This window comes from Camelus dromedarius, chromosome 2, assembly GCF_036321535.1.
Source record: "Camelus dromedarius isolate mCamDro1 chromosome 2, mCamDro1.pat, whole genome shotgun sequence".
NCBI classification, from domain to species: domain Eukaryota; kingdom Metazoa; phylum Chordata; class Mammalia; order Artiodactyla; family Camelidae; genus Camelus; species Camelus dromedarius.
Window position 1 is genome coordinate 55,077,644 of NC_087437.1, and position 16,311 is coordinate 55,093,954.

At 43.7% G+C, this 16,311-nt stretch overlaps 1 protein-coding gene across 5 annotated transcripts in view; it reads left to right on the plus strand.

Annotated features, from left to right (window-relative positions):
- LPP (LIM domain containing preferred translocation partner in lipoma) overlaps positions 1–16,311 on the plus strand; it is a 631,758-nt gene that overhangs the window by 598,485 nt on the left and 16,962 nt on the right. For all 5 annotated transcript variants that reach the window (XM_031453092.2, XM_064493711.1, XM_064493732.1 and 2 more), the window contains 2 exons: positions 8,772–8,950; positions 14,441–14,561. In XM_031453092.2, coding sequence (XP_031308952.1) covers positions 8,772–8,950; positions 14,441–14,561 — 300 coding nt within the window. The remainder of the gene's footprint in view (positions 1–8,771; positions 8,951–14,440; positions 14,562–16,311) is intronic.

Genomic DNA, 16,311 nt, shown 5'->3' on the forward strand with positions numbered 1-16,311 from the left:
AGTACATCTTACATTTCTTATCGCATTTAATTATCACAATTCTGGGAGGTAGACAGGACAGAATAATTATATCTCATTCTATAGATGAGAAAATTGACACTCAGATAATGGAATTTTGTTCAAGATGCTGTGAAATTCCAGCTACTCTGGAAAGTGTCTGCCTCAGTGGAACTAGTCTGAGTGTCTAATAATACCTTTATTTACAAGTAACAAATAGCAAGAACTAAAAGCTGGACCCAAGACAGACCATAATACCGAGTTTAAAATTAGCTCCTCTGCGTTACTGGCCAGAGAACACCCATACTTATCAGTGTGAGACAACCTCCTTGTTTTGACAATGGCAAAAACCCAAGTAATGTAATATCCTCAACCTAATGATTTTCCACTGGCCATGTAAATAATTGTCAATAACTAATCAACAAGAGTTGTCATATTCTTATTGTTAACAAGGGCCAGAACACCAAAAAGAAGTTTTCGTACTCCGAAAAGCATCTAGTGTGGGGTTTGGAAAGAGCACAATCTAGAAACCAAGGCACTAGGTCCTGACCTCAGCTCTTCCACTAGTTTACAACTTCAGGCAATCAGCTTCCTGAATACACTGTCCTAGGATGTAAGGGGAGGGAGGTGGACAAGATGATTTAAAAGTTTTTTTAAGCTCAAGCAAGCTATGTATCTGTGAAAGGCTATAGCTCAGCAGTTTGCTAAAGACGGATAACTGCATGCAGTGTGCAATCGCCATTACAGGGAACTAGATAGAAAGACACAGGGAAGACTTGTTCATTGCAGGACAGTGTGGCGTAGAAGAATGAACAAGGTTGTCTTTGGACGTAAAAGACATAGGTTCAAACCCAACCATGTATATAGCCACGTGGCGTACAGCAGGGATACGAATTCTTCCATTCTACCTACTATGATAGCTTGTTGTGGAGATTAAATGAGATCCTGGTTGTGTACACTTACTAAACTTTAGTTGTCCCAGAGTACCATACACAGGATTCCTTCAAGAATCCTTTTTTCCCTCTCACAGTAATCTCAGTGGAGTGCTGTGATCTTTTAATGTAGCTCTGGCACGAAGGTCTGACACACTCCTTAAGTACGAGTTCCCTCACCCCAACGTCTTTCAAAGGTTAGGAGACGTTCAAGGTGAGTGTTTTGGAAACACTAATGTCCTACAAGGGCTACACATTTTAAGGTAAAATAGTACCTCCCTGGGTCTTTAGATATAGACAAACTAAATGTTCTTTAGTGTTTTGTTTTGTTTTTTAATTCACTAAAGCTCTAATTGTAATCCCAACCCAAGTGCTTCAGAATAAACAACAGGGCATTATTTACTTTGTGAAGAATGTGATTTGTGGTTCATGGCAAAATTGAACAAAATGATCTAATTGTCCTGATTTTTTTGTGCTTCCTATTGGCTTTTCCCCTTATGGTTTTAAGACACATTTCTTAATCTTAAATCCAGTTTATTTAGTCCAAGTATAAACAGAAAATCTTATAAGAATTGTTTTCCCAAGTTACTACGTTAATAGTCACACATGTGTTTTGTTTGTGTTAGTTTAACATACAGACAATAATCTCTGGCAATGTTGAGTTCCCCTTCACCAATGTTGCCCAATATACTGATTTTGTTACAATATTCTTCCTGTGAAATGAATTTTCTCTCAACGTAGGCATATCTGGGACTTCATGTATAATGAAGACCTTTATTATAACACAACATTAATTCCAAAGACTGTTAGAATGTGTTTTTTTTTCCCAAGAGCCAACTCAAATCCCACCTGGAACAGGTTCCCAGAATCATATACCACCACCATATCACCTGTTCCCTCACCATTATAGGAAATCACTCTCTTCTCTGTGTTCCCATCACACATTACTCATTCCTCTGTAATAGCAATTTGTTGTGCCCTGTGCCTCTAATCAGCTATTTATAGAAGTGTCTACTTCTCCTGATTCGGGAACCTCTGAGGGCAGCAGTGGTGTCTTTGTCTGTTCTCTCTTCCTCTGTCCCTGACAGGATGTTGAATGCTTTGTTCCCCTCTTTAGGCTTTCTGCAATGCTGAATTAAGTGGGAGGCAGCTCTGCTCATCAGAAAATCATGTGAAAAGTTTCTTTAAAGGGGATTTGTCAGAAACCTGAGATAACATAGGCTTTGGATGCCAAGAGTTGTGCTCGAAAAGATGAGCAGAAGTGAACGAAAACTAAGACTGTCAAAGAGTTCTTTAATGAATCATCAGTTACCTGTTTCATAGCTGTCATTTGGGGGGGGGGGGGCGGTAAATCCATCAGAAGAAAATACCTCTTAAGGGTTTGATGCCATTGGATGAATTGACTCAAATTTTTTCCCTGTTTTGAAGAATCACAATTCTCATTAGCAGAGGAGGAATTCGCTTCTAACTGGAAAGTCACAGTCATAGGGATGGGAGGTCACTAGGCTTACTATGACTTTTTTCTGTCTGTTTTACAACACACGGTAGATATAAATACAGATACAATCGATTTAGATTAAGATATAGAAACAGGTGAAGGACACTTGGAAGATGCCAGGAAACTTTCAATAAGAAATGCCTGCCTCACTGGGGGGCAGAGCTGTGTGGGGTGACTTTGTACTGTAGGCTTCTAAGAAAAACTACCAAGATAAAATGATGTCTCCATCTACAAAGGAAACCCAAAAGTACTGTCGTGATTTGCGAAGCCTTGATTATCAGAATCAAGAATAAGTTTGTATTCCAAAATTAAGACAGGGAATACAGCTATTTGAGCTTAAATAATGTCAGTGGCATTTCAGAGGAGCTTGCTCAGTCCCGGCCCTGTTCTCGTCTTACTGTCCCGCATCGCTGTCCTGCTGCGAACGCCTAGACTTGGGCCGTGCTTTCCAGCCTTTTTTTCCATCATGATGCGTGTGGGAAATGACGGCCTTCACTCAGCACACTGGAATAAGTAGATGAGGCTTCTCCTGGCCCAAGGTGACTGCTCAGGGCCGATGGAACCTCCAAGTGTGGGACGCCCAGAAGCCACTCGAGGCGCACTGCGTCTCAACCTCCCCGTTGAGAGCTCTGGACTAGAGAGCTGTTTTGCGTGGTTAAATACAATAGTATTTTATGTCGAGTACTTATCCACAGTTTATTAGCTCCTGAACTGACCAGTATTTGTGGAGCATCAATTTTTGGCAAGGGTACTGTCATAGATGCTGGGGATCCAACAGTGATTTCCTGCCTTACCCTGGGGGAGCCAATGAAACTGAGAGCAGACAAACTGTCTTCAGATTTCAACCTGTTTCCTCGACTTACATGCACGTAGCTTGCAGGTCGTCAGCCTGAATACCGTCTGTTTGTAATACGGAGCATATCTACTGAAATGTGGAGTAGGTGCAGCGTGATAAAGTACCGGGGTCATCCGCGGGGTGTGGAACTGGGAGACCTACACTCTAATTCAGAATCTCACACCAGCTCTTTTCTCTCTCTGCACCTTCATGAATCTGGTAGTTGGACCAAATGGATGGGTTTTAAACTGTATTATCTGGATCCCCCATAGGCTGCATCCTTTCATACTCTTCATGCAGAAGTGATTTTGGACACTCCTGGATGTGTTTCCTTGATAAACTGTTTCCCTGAACAAAGGATTGTGGAAGAGGGAAGCAAGTGAGGGGAGTTGAAAACTCTTGGACTAGAATAATCTCTAAAGACTTTAAAAAGTTTAGTATTTTATAACTCTGTCTCTTTTTTTCCTTTTTATTCTTATCACAACAAGACCAAAACTGTATCTAGAACATGAGATGTCACCCTTATCTTTCCAAGAGTCTTTTCTGTTCCAGTATTGCTTTCGTACCTAAAAAAAAACAATAAAGACTGAATATAAGATCACATTTTAATTTTATGAAATGAAAATTTTAACATTTCTAAATGGCAATACTTTATAGTCTTCCAAATCTTCAAATACTTATGTCTCTTGATTTAAAGTACTCAACATTGAACACACATACACCTAAGAAATATATAAATTTTAGAAATACTATTTTCTCCATTAACTAGTAGTCAATGCTTGTGTTACCTGTATACTTCATTTATATTCACATGATCTTTCCAGCTCCTCTGCCTGTGAATTAGAGAAATTATTTATACAATATCCAAGGATAGAAAAGCTACAACCAGATTGTATCTCAATTTTAAAAACAGATGCATTTGGGAGTTTTGTGTACAAGATTTGTTTGTGATTTGCTTTTTATTTTCACTTAACTTTCTGTTTTCAATCACAATTGTATTGCTATCATTTCAGAAAAGTTGTGCCTTTTAGCAGTTACATGTTTTCTGCTACGCGAACATCTCTCTTTAAACATGCTTTCATTAGAGTAACTGCTTAAAACACTTTCTAAAAATCCTCAGTGTCTAGAATTTTTTAAAAAACATAAAATATAGACTCTTCCTTCAGCTTAATCTAGAAGGTGTTTCACATCTGATCACCTGCTGCTTCATGTGTGTCACGGACGATGGAGGCCCTGGGCGGGCAAGGATTCTTCCTGCTGTGGGAGCTGTAGTGGCAGCCAGTTCCCTTCAGGCCTGGGCTGTCTCTCCTGCAGCTGCTGGGATTGATGGTGGCTTGATGGTTCACAACTGAGTCCCTCTCTGGTAACCACCCTCAACTGACGGGAACCTCCTCATCCAAGATCATTTCTCCTCCTTGCAGGCAGGCTGTATCCATTGGCACTAGGGTATAAATGCCCTGCCCCCTAGCTTCAAGGGAGGACAGTTCGGCAGAGCCGCCTAGCCCAGAGTTCATAAAACCATCAGAGGCCTTAGTTGTAACTGCATCGTAGTTCAACTCCTCCCTCCAAGCGGGTGCTCCCTGCTCTCTCCCTGCTCTCACAGACACTCTTCAATAACTTCTTTTGTGCAGATCCCTGTTTCCCAGGAAACTCAGCGTACGACTATGGCTCCGTATGGGGAGAGCGGGGCAGCCACTGCTTGGTTGTGGCGGTTGACGTAGGCCGTCAGTCAAGTACGTTGCACTCGGTGACGGGGAAGAAGCCTCACACAATCCTATGGGAGTGGCAGAAGCGGCTTGTTTTGCTTGGAGTATAACAAAGGGAGGCTTAGGAAAGGCTTCGCAGAAGAGGGCATATTTGGGCTCAACTGTGAGGGAGGAGGAGGTATTCTCTAGACAAAGGAGGATGTGGGGCCTGGGCTCGTAAAAGAACGCAGCTTGCTAAAGATGCAGCAGAGGGCGCAGGGTGGCAGCTGGAAGATGGCGTCCACGAGAAGGGCCCGCAGAGGTGGCCGTGTCACGAAGCACGCTACTGATCTGGAAGGTGCTCTTCCTTCCTGACTCCCCGTCTAGCACACCTGGGACCCCTGCTTCACATGCAGGATGTGATTGAGTAGATGTACTTAAGAGACACCCTTCTTCTGCTTATTTGCTTGAAGATTTATTTCTCTGTCTATTTTCTTAAATACTATTTTATTTATTAACCATTTCTTTTCACCTACTTTAGAAAAACCTCATGTTTATATAAAGAGTTCATCTTTTAGTCTGGCTTTAAAATAATCTTCTATAAGAAGACACAAAGATCTTCCTTTATGGTGTGTAAAGTTCTACCATTAGCAATTACTGGAGTTCCAGTTGGTAAGGTGAAGTGAAGGTTGGGCTGCAGGCCAGGTGTCTCACACACGAGCCCTCCCTTCAAGCTTTGGATGAGGGGCTGTCCAGTTGTTTCTAGGATGTCTCTAGTGATGGAAGCACTGACCTTTACCTGTTGTTGTTAATGCTGACATACCAGAGAGTAATACATTTGCAGAGCTGGAATTAACCATTGTTTTACAGATGAGAAAACCAAGGTCTAGAGAGAAGAAATCATTTACCTAAGGTCATCCAGGGGACGCTGACAAGTCCAGAGGGACAGTTCACATTCTTCATCTAACAACTCTGTCTCTCTCTCTGGCTACATTATGAAGGATTTTCTCCTTTCCATCTTCCACTGGTTCACCAGGACCCTCTGACATATCTTCTCTTAGAGAAAGGATAAAGATTCTTAAATACTCTAAGAGGAGGGCTCTGGGAGTTCCTCTAGTCCAGGCCTCTGATTTCATAGGTGAGAAAACCTGTGGACCTGGAGGACTGATACAGCTGAGACCTGAGTCTTCAGGGCATCCATCCTTTCCCCTTCATTATGGGGGGGGAGGTGGTAATTAGGTTTGTTTATTTTTTTTTTTTTATGGACGTACCGGGGATTGAACCCAGGACCTCGTGCATACTAGGCATGCGCTCTACCACTGAGCTATACCCTTTCCCCTGATTATGTGCCCTTTAAACAGCGCTTCCATGGACTGTGAAGTCTTTCCTTAGATACTGACTTTCCTTAGAAACTATGTTGCTGCTGGTTTTGAGTAAATGAGCTCAATTTTGCAGCCAGGCCTCAATGCAAACAAAAACATTTTCTGGTCAAGCATTTTCTGGTTTGTTCAACTCTGTTACAGGACTGGCTTTAAAAAAAAAATAAAAGTTCAAGCCCACAGAAGAGCAAAACACAAACCGTGGGAAGCCAGTTTCCAGCCACATTAGCTCAGATCACCCGGGCAGAAAAGAAGCAGGGCCGTCATTGTCCAGACCATCAGCATCTCCAGACTCTCATCGTATGTTCCTCTGCTATTTTAGTTCCACCACTTCAAAATGGGGGGGAAATAGGTTAATAGTTTCCATGAGTTTAGACTGCGGCCAGAGGCGCACTAAGCAGTTTCAGAACCTCCGACAACCGCAGCTCTGAGGAGAGGTTGGTGGCGTATTCACTGTCCTCTGGGTTCCAAAGCTGGGGAATCGGGCCAGCCTTGTGATGCCAGGGTGGGATGTAAACAATATTCATTTCTTCGTTCTTTTCTCACACACTCATCCTGGGTTTCTGTTTATTCCAGGTAGTGCACTTGGGGTAGCATGGGACAGAGAAATAGATTGTTAAGACATAGTCCCCACCCTTGAAGAAACTGCAGTATAGCAGAGGAGATGGACATACGTGCAGATAATTGTGAAACAGTGATCACTGTGAGTGCTGTAAACAGCACAAACTAAGTGCTCAGGAAAGAGAGAAAAAGAAGAGATTTAGTCCAACGGAAGGCGTTGAGGAAGGCTTCCCTGGGGAGTTGCCTTCTGACCATACCTTGAAAGGCATTAGCCAACGCACCAAAGTATGGAAGTTTCTCATAGGTCTGAAGAAGAGTGAGCAGTCTGAGACATTAGGGGATCTGAGCCTAGAAAGGGAGGTTGCATGTCCGGTAAAGAACTAGCTCCATGAAGGTTTTTCTAACAGGAAACTTATTTCGTCACTTCTGGGTTTTGGGAAGGAAACTGGAAGTTTCTCTGAGGATGGGGAAGTGTTACAGGAGGAGACATGGAAACAAGGAAGCCAGTCAGAGGCCATGGCTACAGTTGAATTATGAGCACACTAGTTACCTACCTACAGCGCTCCTTGCCTCTGCCCATTTAAAGCTTCTCATAGGAAGAGGGAAATTACTCCTTGATTTCCACATCCCCTCTAGCTCTGTATCCGTCTAATTGTATCCCCATGCCAAGTTTAATCTAGCTTGTAAACTCAGTGAATCAGTCCAGACATCTCAGTTGAAATATAGCTTATTGCACATGAAACATGGCTGTCTGCTAAGAGGGTACGGGATTCTAGGCAAGGATGGAAAGTGGACAGCTAATTTTATTGATCTTTCTGAGTCTTCTATGAGTAAATAGTATCCCTTTTTAAGGGGGAGGGGATTTATTTTTAAAGCTAAGCATATTTTTAAAGCCAGATACATTGACTTTCTTTATTACCTTCTCAAAACTGGACCCCTCTAGGCTCAACATTTCCATCAAGGGTTCACAACACTAAGCTTGGTGATGGTGTTTGAACCAAGGCTTTAAATGATCACAAGCCTCGTTGGTGATACTGAGCTCTGACTGGGTTCTGCAACTAGCATGCTCTCTGCCAGTCTCAGTCATCAGATGAACCTCCCTCTAAAAATGCTAAGGTCCTTAGGGTTTTGATGACCACTCAAGTTCTGGAATTAATAGTGGGATAAATTAGGACTTTGGGACTAACATGTACACACTACTCTATATAAAACAGATAAACAACAAGGACCTACTGTATAGCACAGGGAACTATATTCAATACCTTATAATCATCTATAATGGGAAAGAAATACTTTATATATATTGGAATCACTTTACTGTGCACCTGAAACTAATACAACATTGTAAATCAACTGTACTTCAGTTTTTAAAAATTTAAAAAAAGAGAGAGAGAGAATAATGAAGTGTACTTCCAGTGGAGAACCCGGATTGTGTAGCTCAGGGGTCAATAAACTATAGCCATGGCCAAATCCATCCTGCTTCTGTAAGTTATGTCTCACTGGAACACAGTCATGCCCATTTACTTACCCACTGTCTTTGGCTGCCTTCACACCTAAACAACAAAACTGAGTTGCTGTAACGAAGCCAGAAGTGAGTCCTTACAGAAAAGCTTGCCATCACCCCTGCTGTACTGGAAAGGAACGAGGGTAGAAGTCAGACAACACGAGTTCTAAACCCTAGCTAAGCCACCCCGTACCTGCACAGCCTTAGCAAAGCCATTTGCTCCATCTAACTGTTTCCATCCCTCTGTAATAAAGATACACACTCTGCCTTCCTCCAAATGCTGTGATAAGCACGGGAGCCCATGGGTTCTGCAGTGGTGCTTGTCAGGCTGTGGAGCTCAAGTCCCAGTCTAACACTGGCATTTTTCTTTTCCTCCCCAGAACACCCTGGAGCAGTGCAGCGTGTGCTCCAAGCCCATCATGGAGCGGATCCTCCGAGCCACTGGGAAGGCCTACCATCCTCACTGCTTTACCTGTGTGATGTGCCACCGCAGCCTGGATGGGATCCCGTTCACCGTGGACGCTGGCGGCCTCATCCACTGCATCGAGGACTTCCACAAGTAGGCAGCCGCCTCTCCCTCCTGCAGCCCTTCTCGGGCTCTGTTCTTGCGCCTGGCGTCCACGCTACCCATTCTTCTTTCCTGGAACAGTAGCATCTCAGGATTTGGTGGGACTTTAAAAAGAGCTTATTTATTCCCTCCTCCAATGCAGGAATTGCTAGCAGGTAATCCATATGGTCCTCCGGCCTGGCCTCCGCTTCACGGCCTCCCTGGGGCTTGTCCATCACATATTTGTGTGACCCTAATTGTAAGAAAGCTGACTCAGCCGCAAAGTACGTGTATTGGAGAGAGGCAGGATCCTGGGGTAGCCCTCCCTGGCTGAAATGTGAACAAGAGGTGTGACAGTGGACAAACTGCCCAGTTTCTCTGAGCTCTTCAGTTTGATCATTAGACCAGGCCCGGTCTTGAAGCTTCCCATTTATGACAGCCTAGGGTTCTCTGTAGAGCTGACCTCTATGTCTGTGCCACTCTGCAGATAAGGTTCTGGGGGAACTATTCAGTCTGTCTTGCTAATGCAACCCTCTTGCATATTTGGAGGCTGTTTTACGCCATTATCAACATAATTACAACCTCCCCCCAAGCTCCTCCCTCAGCCAGGTGTTCTCTTCCCCAGGATATGTTCTAATAAAATAAGTGAATGCAGCGTGGTACAATCTTTTGAGGACCATTAGAGAGTAGAACCTCAAGGTCAAGACCACTTAACTGATGGGCCTGGAAAAATATGTCCCCACTTTCTCACTTCTTTCATGTGGAGATCCCTCTTTATTACAACTGGGATTTTCAGGCAAGCTGTATAGTTTTGCATTTTACTTATTTGTATTTGGCCAGTTTGATGGTCAGTGAATTGGTGGATCAGATTTGTTGCAGATTTCTAGGAACCATATGAAAGCTATAGATTTGATCTGTAAATGGCAGGCACAGAGGTTTCTGGCTTGTGTTTGCTGGGCAGTGGCTTTAAGGACAGCCTGAGGCTCTCAAGGAGGTAAAGCTTGCATGGCTCACCAGTTTGGGTATCCGTTCTACAGCCTCCAGATGTGCAGCCTTGTGGGTTAATTTTCACCGCTCTGTCGATTGTCAACAACCAGGAAGTACTTGCCACAAGCAGTTTGGGGATCTGAGACTCCTATTTTAAAAAAGAATTTCCTGACCACTTTCCAAGTAGCAAAGAAAGTGAAAAACCTCACCAAAAGATGTGAGGCTGAATGAATGAAAAAACCCCAGAGGCAGGAACTCTCAACCTGAATCAGACAAGGAAGGGCTCACTCTGGAAGGGCAGTCACAGCATAAATTGTACTTCACGTTATTGATATTTTTAGCTTGTAATTATACATGATTAAAAAGAAAACCCTGCATCTATTTAAAGGAGGTGAAAAGACACCAATGGGGAGTGGTTTCAGTCACTGCTTCTCTCCTTCCTTAGACTTACCCTCATCCAAGGAAGACTGATAGATGGAATCAGAGCACAGATGTTTCTGTTGCTGGAAAAGACTGATATATCATACCCCTCAGTTAAAACAGGAAATCAGTTCTGACAGATGCAAGTTTATATCTATGCCATTTACCTTTCATTTCTAGGAGTTGGGGGCATAATTAGAGACTTATGCCTGGTGATGTGTGTGGGTCTGAACGCTCCAGGAAAGCAGACTTGAACAACTATAAGGGAAAAAATAATCTGAAACCCCCAACTCTTCCCCGCCACCACTAATTCAGTGGCCAGTTAAAACACAATTTTTTTTTAAAGTTGTCCACGTGATTGGCAGGTATGCAGGAGGAAATGCTTTTTTATCTTTTTCCCATTTCCCAAAGAAAAATAAGAGAGAAACTTTACAGAACTCTGTTTCAGAGCCTTAAAAGTAGTGGAATGCAAAGCGGTTGAAAGTCCAGCCCAGGGAGGGCATTGCCAAGCTAAGGAGACGGGCCGCCTTCTGCAGATTCTTGGCCATTCTGAGCGGGCCTCCCTTCTGTGAGCTTTGGGGAAATGTATTTGAGTTCAGTGCAACCGCATCTATGAAGAGCCCTCTGTGTGCCAATCCCTGTGCTACGTGCTGAAGGACAGAGACCCCAGGAGAGAAACTGCACAGCTCCGTAGTGAGGGGCCCTGTCAGTGCAGAGCTTGCCAGGAGGAGGGGAGAGAGTGAGTGCAGACTTTGTGTGGTATCAGGCAGAAAAGGCTACACGTGCCGAGGCGGGCACAGGCGAGGGCTCGAGCTGTCAGAGCCAGAAGAGATTACTCGGCCCTGGGGCCGGAGTAGGCTTCTGGAGGCAGAGTGTTTTCAGTGGGAAATAGAGATTCCTGGCAGGAGGAATAACGCAGGCAAGAAAGAAGGGCACAGAGTGAAGAAAGACTTCTCTGCATTCAAGGAAGATCTGCTTGGCTGTAACTAGAGCAGCCTGGGAATAGAAGCTACAGCGAGATGCAGGAGGCGCAGGAGAAAGGATTTATTTCACCTGCTTAGAATCCTGTTCTTTAAGCCAGGGCTTCCCAAACTTCAGCGTGCTTCTAAGTCACCGAGGGATCTTGTTAAACTGCAGAGCTTAGTTCAGTAGGTCTGGGGTGGGGACCCAAGATTCTGCATTTCTGACAAGCTCCCAGGTGGTCTTGGACTGTACTCAGAGTAACGAGCATCTGAAATGCTATTTTTAAAGCCTTGCTAATGGGCCATCCCCTCCATAACCACTTTCAGTCAGCGTTGGCCCAAATCCTCCATCCTATTAGGCAGAAACTCTTTCCCATATGTCATTTCAGATGACTGCTCAAACTAGTGCCCTGGCTGACTGCCTGTATCCTACCCTCACCCTCAGCACACACACACACACACACACACACGCGCACGCACACACACACTCACAGTTACTTTCCTGTTTTACCTAAGTGGCCATCTTTCAAGGACCCACTCAGTTACCATCTCCTCTAAGAAGCCTCCTGTGATCGCAGACTCTCCCTATCCCCATGCTTGAATTTGTATCTCCTTTATGTTTTATAGTTTTGTAAATTTACTATAGATAGCACCCAACACAGCCTGATTAGGAATAAAGAACACACATACACACAAACAGCTTTACAGTAACCACCTTAAATTATTTTTGCAATGTGATAGGATGCAATAGAACAAATGCAGAAATGCACAGAACTCCCTCAACCGTCTGACTGCCGGAGTCCTCATTTGTTTCTGTGTTCCCAGTGCCAGGACAGTGAGCTCCGAGAAGCAGATTTATTTAACTGACCCTTTCATTGTGTTGAGCCTTTATTCCACTCTCTGTGCTTTTCTTATCAGGGATGTTACGTGCATCCATTTATTTGTTTAATCAGCATTCATTTGTTGATTGCCAGAAATGTGCCAGGACACAAGATGATTAAGACCATTCCTCTCTAAGCTTTGGCTCCCAAAGCAGAAATGATAAAAGTATTTCTTCATAATACTGCTATCAGTAAAAAATAAGGTCAAGTGTATAGAGTGCTTAACGAGGCTCGGCACATAATAAGCACACAGTACATGGCTGCTGTTTTAACCATGAGAAGTGTTTTTATCAAATTAATGTTATGATTATTGTCTGCTTAGTGAGCTGAGCCCTGAAATAGACCACCTGGGATTTTTAACAATCCTCAAAATGCTGGCCAAGGAACACTGTAAGGACTGTGGAAGCCACATTCTGTCTCTCCACTTTGCCTTTTCCCCTCACAGAAATGAGGCCAATTGGTAAGAAGGAATCATTACTCAGCAAGAATACAATTTGCGCCTTTCCAAAGAGGAAGGACCTTGAGATTGAACGTAAAGGCACAAGCAACGTCTTTTTACGAGAAATATGGCAAATACTTCATTTCATTAGATAGTGCCTGATTCTCTACTTTCTACACCAGTCACAGTAGTTATTTCTAGAGACTCAGAAATAGAGCAAATCCTGTCCTTTGGAAGCTCACAGTTTTGAGGTCCCCAAAGATATGCAAATAATTACTACTAAAATAGGCAAATTCAGTGAAAGCTATTTTATCCTAGAGGAATAAATAATCCTACTTGGGGACATTGGGCAAGGCTCACAGACACAGTGATAAGCAAGACGTCCTCCTGACCTCACAGAGTTTACAGTCCCAGTGGGTTTGGGGAAAGGAAATTTTGCAGCTGATTCCAAAAGCCTGCTTATTTCACTACTGATGACCCAGATTCAAAAATAATCAGGTAGTCCAAAGCAATTTTTTTTTACCACTGCGTATAAAAACTTCTTGCATAAAATACCAATTATAACAGCTCTGATTACTGCCGCAGTTGTACCATGATCCTTTTAATTTTTCTTTCATAGCAATCAATTGATCTGCTACTTAACTCATATTTATTTAGATTGCAGCCATACAGATGCCTTTTGGGTGCTGCCAGGAAAATTAATATGTACATATAGAGTATAATGTATGTAAAAATGCTTTGACAACCATAAAGTGCTCTGCAAAGTGTTAGATTACTATCATTATTTCTTTTTTAAGTCTCACTGTAAATAGATAAATTTTTAACATCATTAATCTTAAAACCATTACCATGAAAAAACTGTCTTCCTTTTCTTTTCGTCTTTTCAGTTCTTATCCATGTCCATTTCAAATCTTGTCTTATTTCATACCTTCATAAATGCCACACCTAATTTCCAGAAGATACGGATGGATGCCTTTTTGTAGCCTGTTAAGCTGCTACTAGAAAAAAATGTTATGGCCATTGGTCATATTAAGGAATATTAAGAGATTAAGAAATATTAAAATTCCTCACCAACAGTTAACCTCAAGAACATATGTATGTGTGTGTGTTGTAGGGGGTGTTCACTCACACATACCTTCTGGAAGTGCTAAAATTCTTTAAAGGGCAAAGAACTGGACAGCTTTTTAACTTTTCTCTTTCAAATAAAAGTTTAACATAACCAAAATGTAAGAAGTGCAGAATTGGCCATAGTACGTTTGGCATAATGGGGATTTGAACTCACCAAACTCTGCTGTTTTGAAAAGGTATGCATTTGCGGTTTCTTGAGTTCATTTCCTAGAATGCAAGACACATTTCAAAGAAAGAGGCTCTAATCATTGGGAATGAGGCCAAGTTACCAACCTCAGAACATCTGGATGGGGCCTGGGGGGCACATACAGAGTCTAGGAGAAAAAGTCAGAAACAAGCAGGGGCCTCGAGGACCTGTGTTCTTCCCTCCAGCCAACCTGCCCAAGCCCCGGGTCTGTGTTTGCCATCTGTGCACAGGTGAATTCCACACCCCCCCACTCACTCCCCCACTTCACCAAACGTCATGATGTTTATGATCTGGAAGGACCTCAACAGTCTAAACCCCTTATTTCACAGCTGAGGAAGCAGGCGCAGGGAAGGCAAGTGACTTACTTGCTGGAGGATGCCGAAGATGGCAGGCCAGGCGGCCTGCCCCTTGGTGTACACCTTTTCTTTTCACCTCTGGGCCTCTCCTCTGTCGGCGTCTCTGCTCAGTGTCTAACCAGAGGTATCTTTTCATTTTTAGGAAATTTGCTCCCCGCTGTTCTGTGTGCAAGGAGCCCATCATGCCGGCCCCCGGCCAGGAGGAGACTGTCAGGATTGTGGCTCTGGATCGCGATTTCCACGTCCACTGCTACCGGTGTGAGGTCTGTCCTCAGCGCCCTCCAGCCTGCCGGGGCGTGGCAGGCATCAGAGGGACCCTTAGAGCCGGGTTTTCATAAATACAGCAGTTACTGCACCTGGGAGGGCCCCTTGGGTTTTAGATCTGACGCGGACATTCTATGCTAGGGACATTGGTTAAGTCACTTTACCTCTCTCATTCTCAATTTCCCCACCTGTGAAAAGGACTCAGATTCTTATTAACTCCCCCAAATGCGGCTGTGCAGCTAAAACGCAAAGCTGTATGTTAAAGGACACTGTGAATCATAAAGAGCCAGAGATGTGGTATCATCATGGTTCTTACTGTCATTATACAGAGACTCTGGCTCTGGTTTAGGGCAGAGATGCCATTGTCACCCGCTGAGAAGAGTAAGAATTTATTCCTCTCAGAGGGGTTGGAACTTCATGTTCAAAGTCATGGAGATTCATTAATTTAGCAGGCACTGACCCAGCACTTACGGTAAGGGGTCAGGTGACTGCTGAGAGCTCTAAGAGGGTCAGGCACAAGGTGTCGTGGGAACACCTACCAGAGACCCGTAATCCAGCTCGAAGTGACAAGGAAGGCCTCTTGCCTGAGGGCCGTGTCATCATTTATACAGCAAAAGGCAGCAAGTCTCTCCCCTAGAATCTAGGTAACCAAAGGCACCACATTCAGAAAGTGATTTTAAATCATTTTCCTCTCCTAGTTCTATGACTTACCCAGAGCCCCTCTTTTGAAGCAGTTTTCTTGTTTTCCACCAGCTCTTCTCAGTATAGCAGGTATCAGCCCCCTCTTCTATCTGTGAGAGACGATATGAACTTGCTTATTACCACCTCCTTATGAGAGTGGCTCATCTAGTCCTGCTAGGAGACTTTCCCAAGACACAGGCTGGTGGGACTGACGGGGCTGGCGGCGCTGGCGGGGCTGGCGGGGCTGGCGGGGCTGGCCGTCTCCCCTGCCCTCCCAGACTGCAGTCACTCCGTTCACTGCCTTAGCTGTGACTGACCAGCTGTTTTATGCAGGGTGCTTTGTTTTGCCCTCCAGCCCAAGTTACCTGCCTCTCTGACCTTAACGTGAGCAAAGAGAATAAAAAACTTCGGCTTTTACATGAGGTTTTTAGGACTACAGAGAAACAGTGATGTCCAGCCTTAAAACTGACCTGAATCATAAGTGTGAAAGAGCTAATAGACACCTTAGAGATCATTCTGCAGGTTGGGAAACTGAGGCTCAAGGCAGCCCAATATTCTTCCCACACTTGCTCTGCCTACATATATGCTTATTTCATGGTTTTGTTTTGTGTGTGAAGAGTTGCATGATCCGTACCTTTTCTCCTCCCAAACTAAATGATAGCAGAGCAAAATAAGTTTGCTTTAAAAAGATAGTGCTTTTTTTCCCGTTTTTTTAACCCCAGAAACAACACTGTAGAATGGCAGGTACACTGAATTAAAAGTTTTTTGAAGATGCTCCATACTCTTCTACACAGTGGCTGCACCACCAGCAGTGTAGGAGGGTTCCCTTTTCCCACACCCTCTCCAGCATTTATCGTTTGTGGACTTTAATGATGGCCATTCTGACTGGTGTGAGGTGATACCTCATCGTAGTTTTTGTTTGCATTTCTCTAACAATAAGCGATGTTGAGCATCTTTTCGTGGGGGGTGCTGGAAATGTTAGCTATCTTGATTGTGGTGGTGGTTTCATAGTGTATACATCTATCAAGATTCATCAAATTGTACATCTGAAATATGTGTAGTTTACTG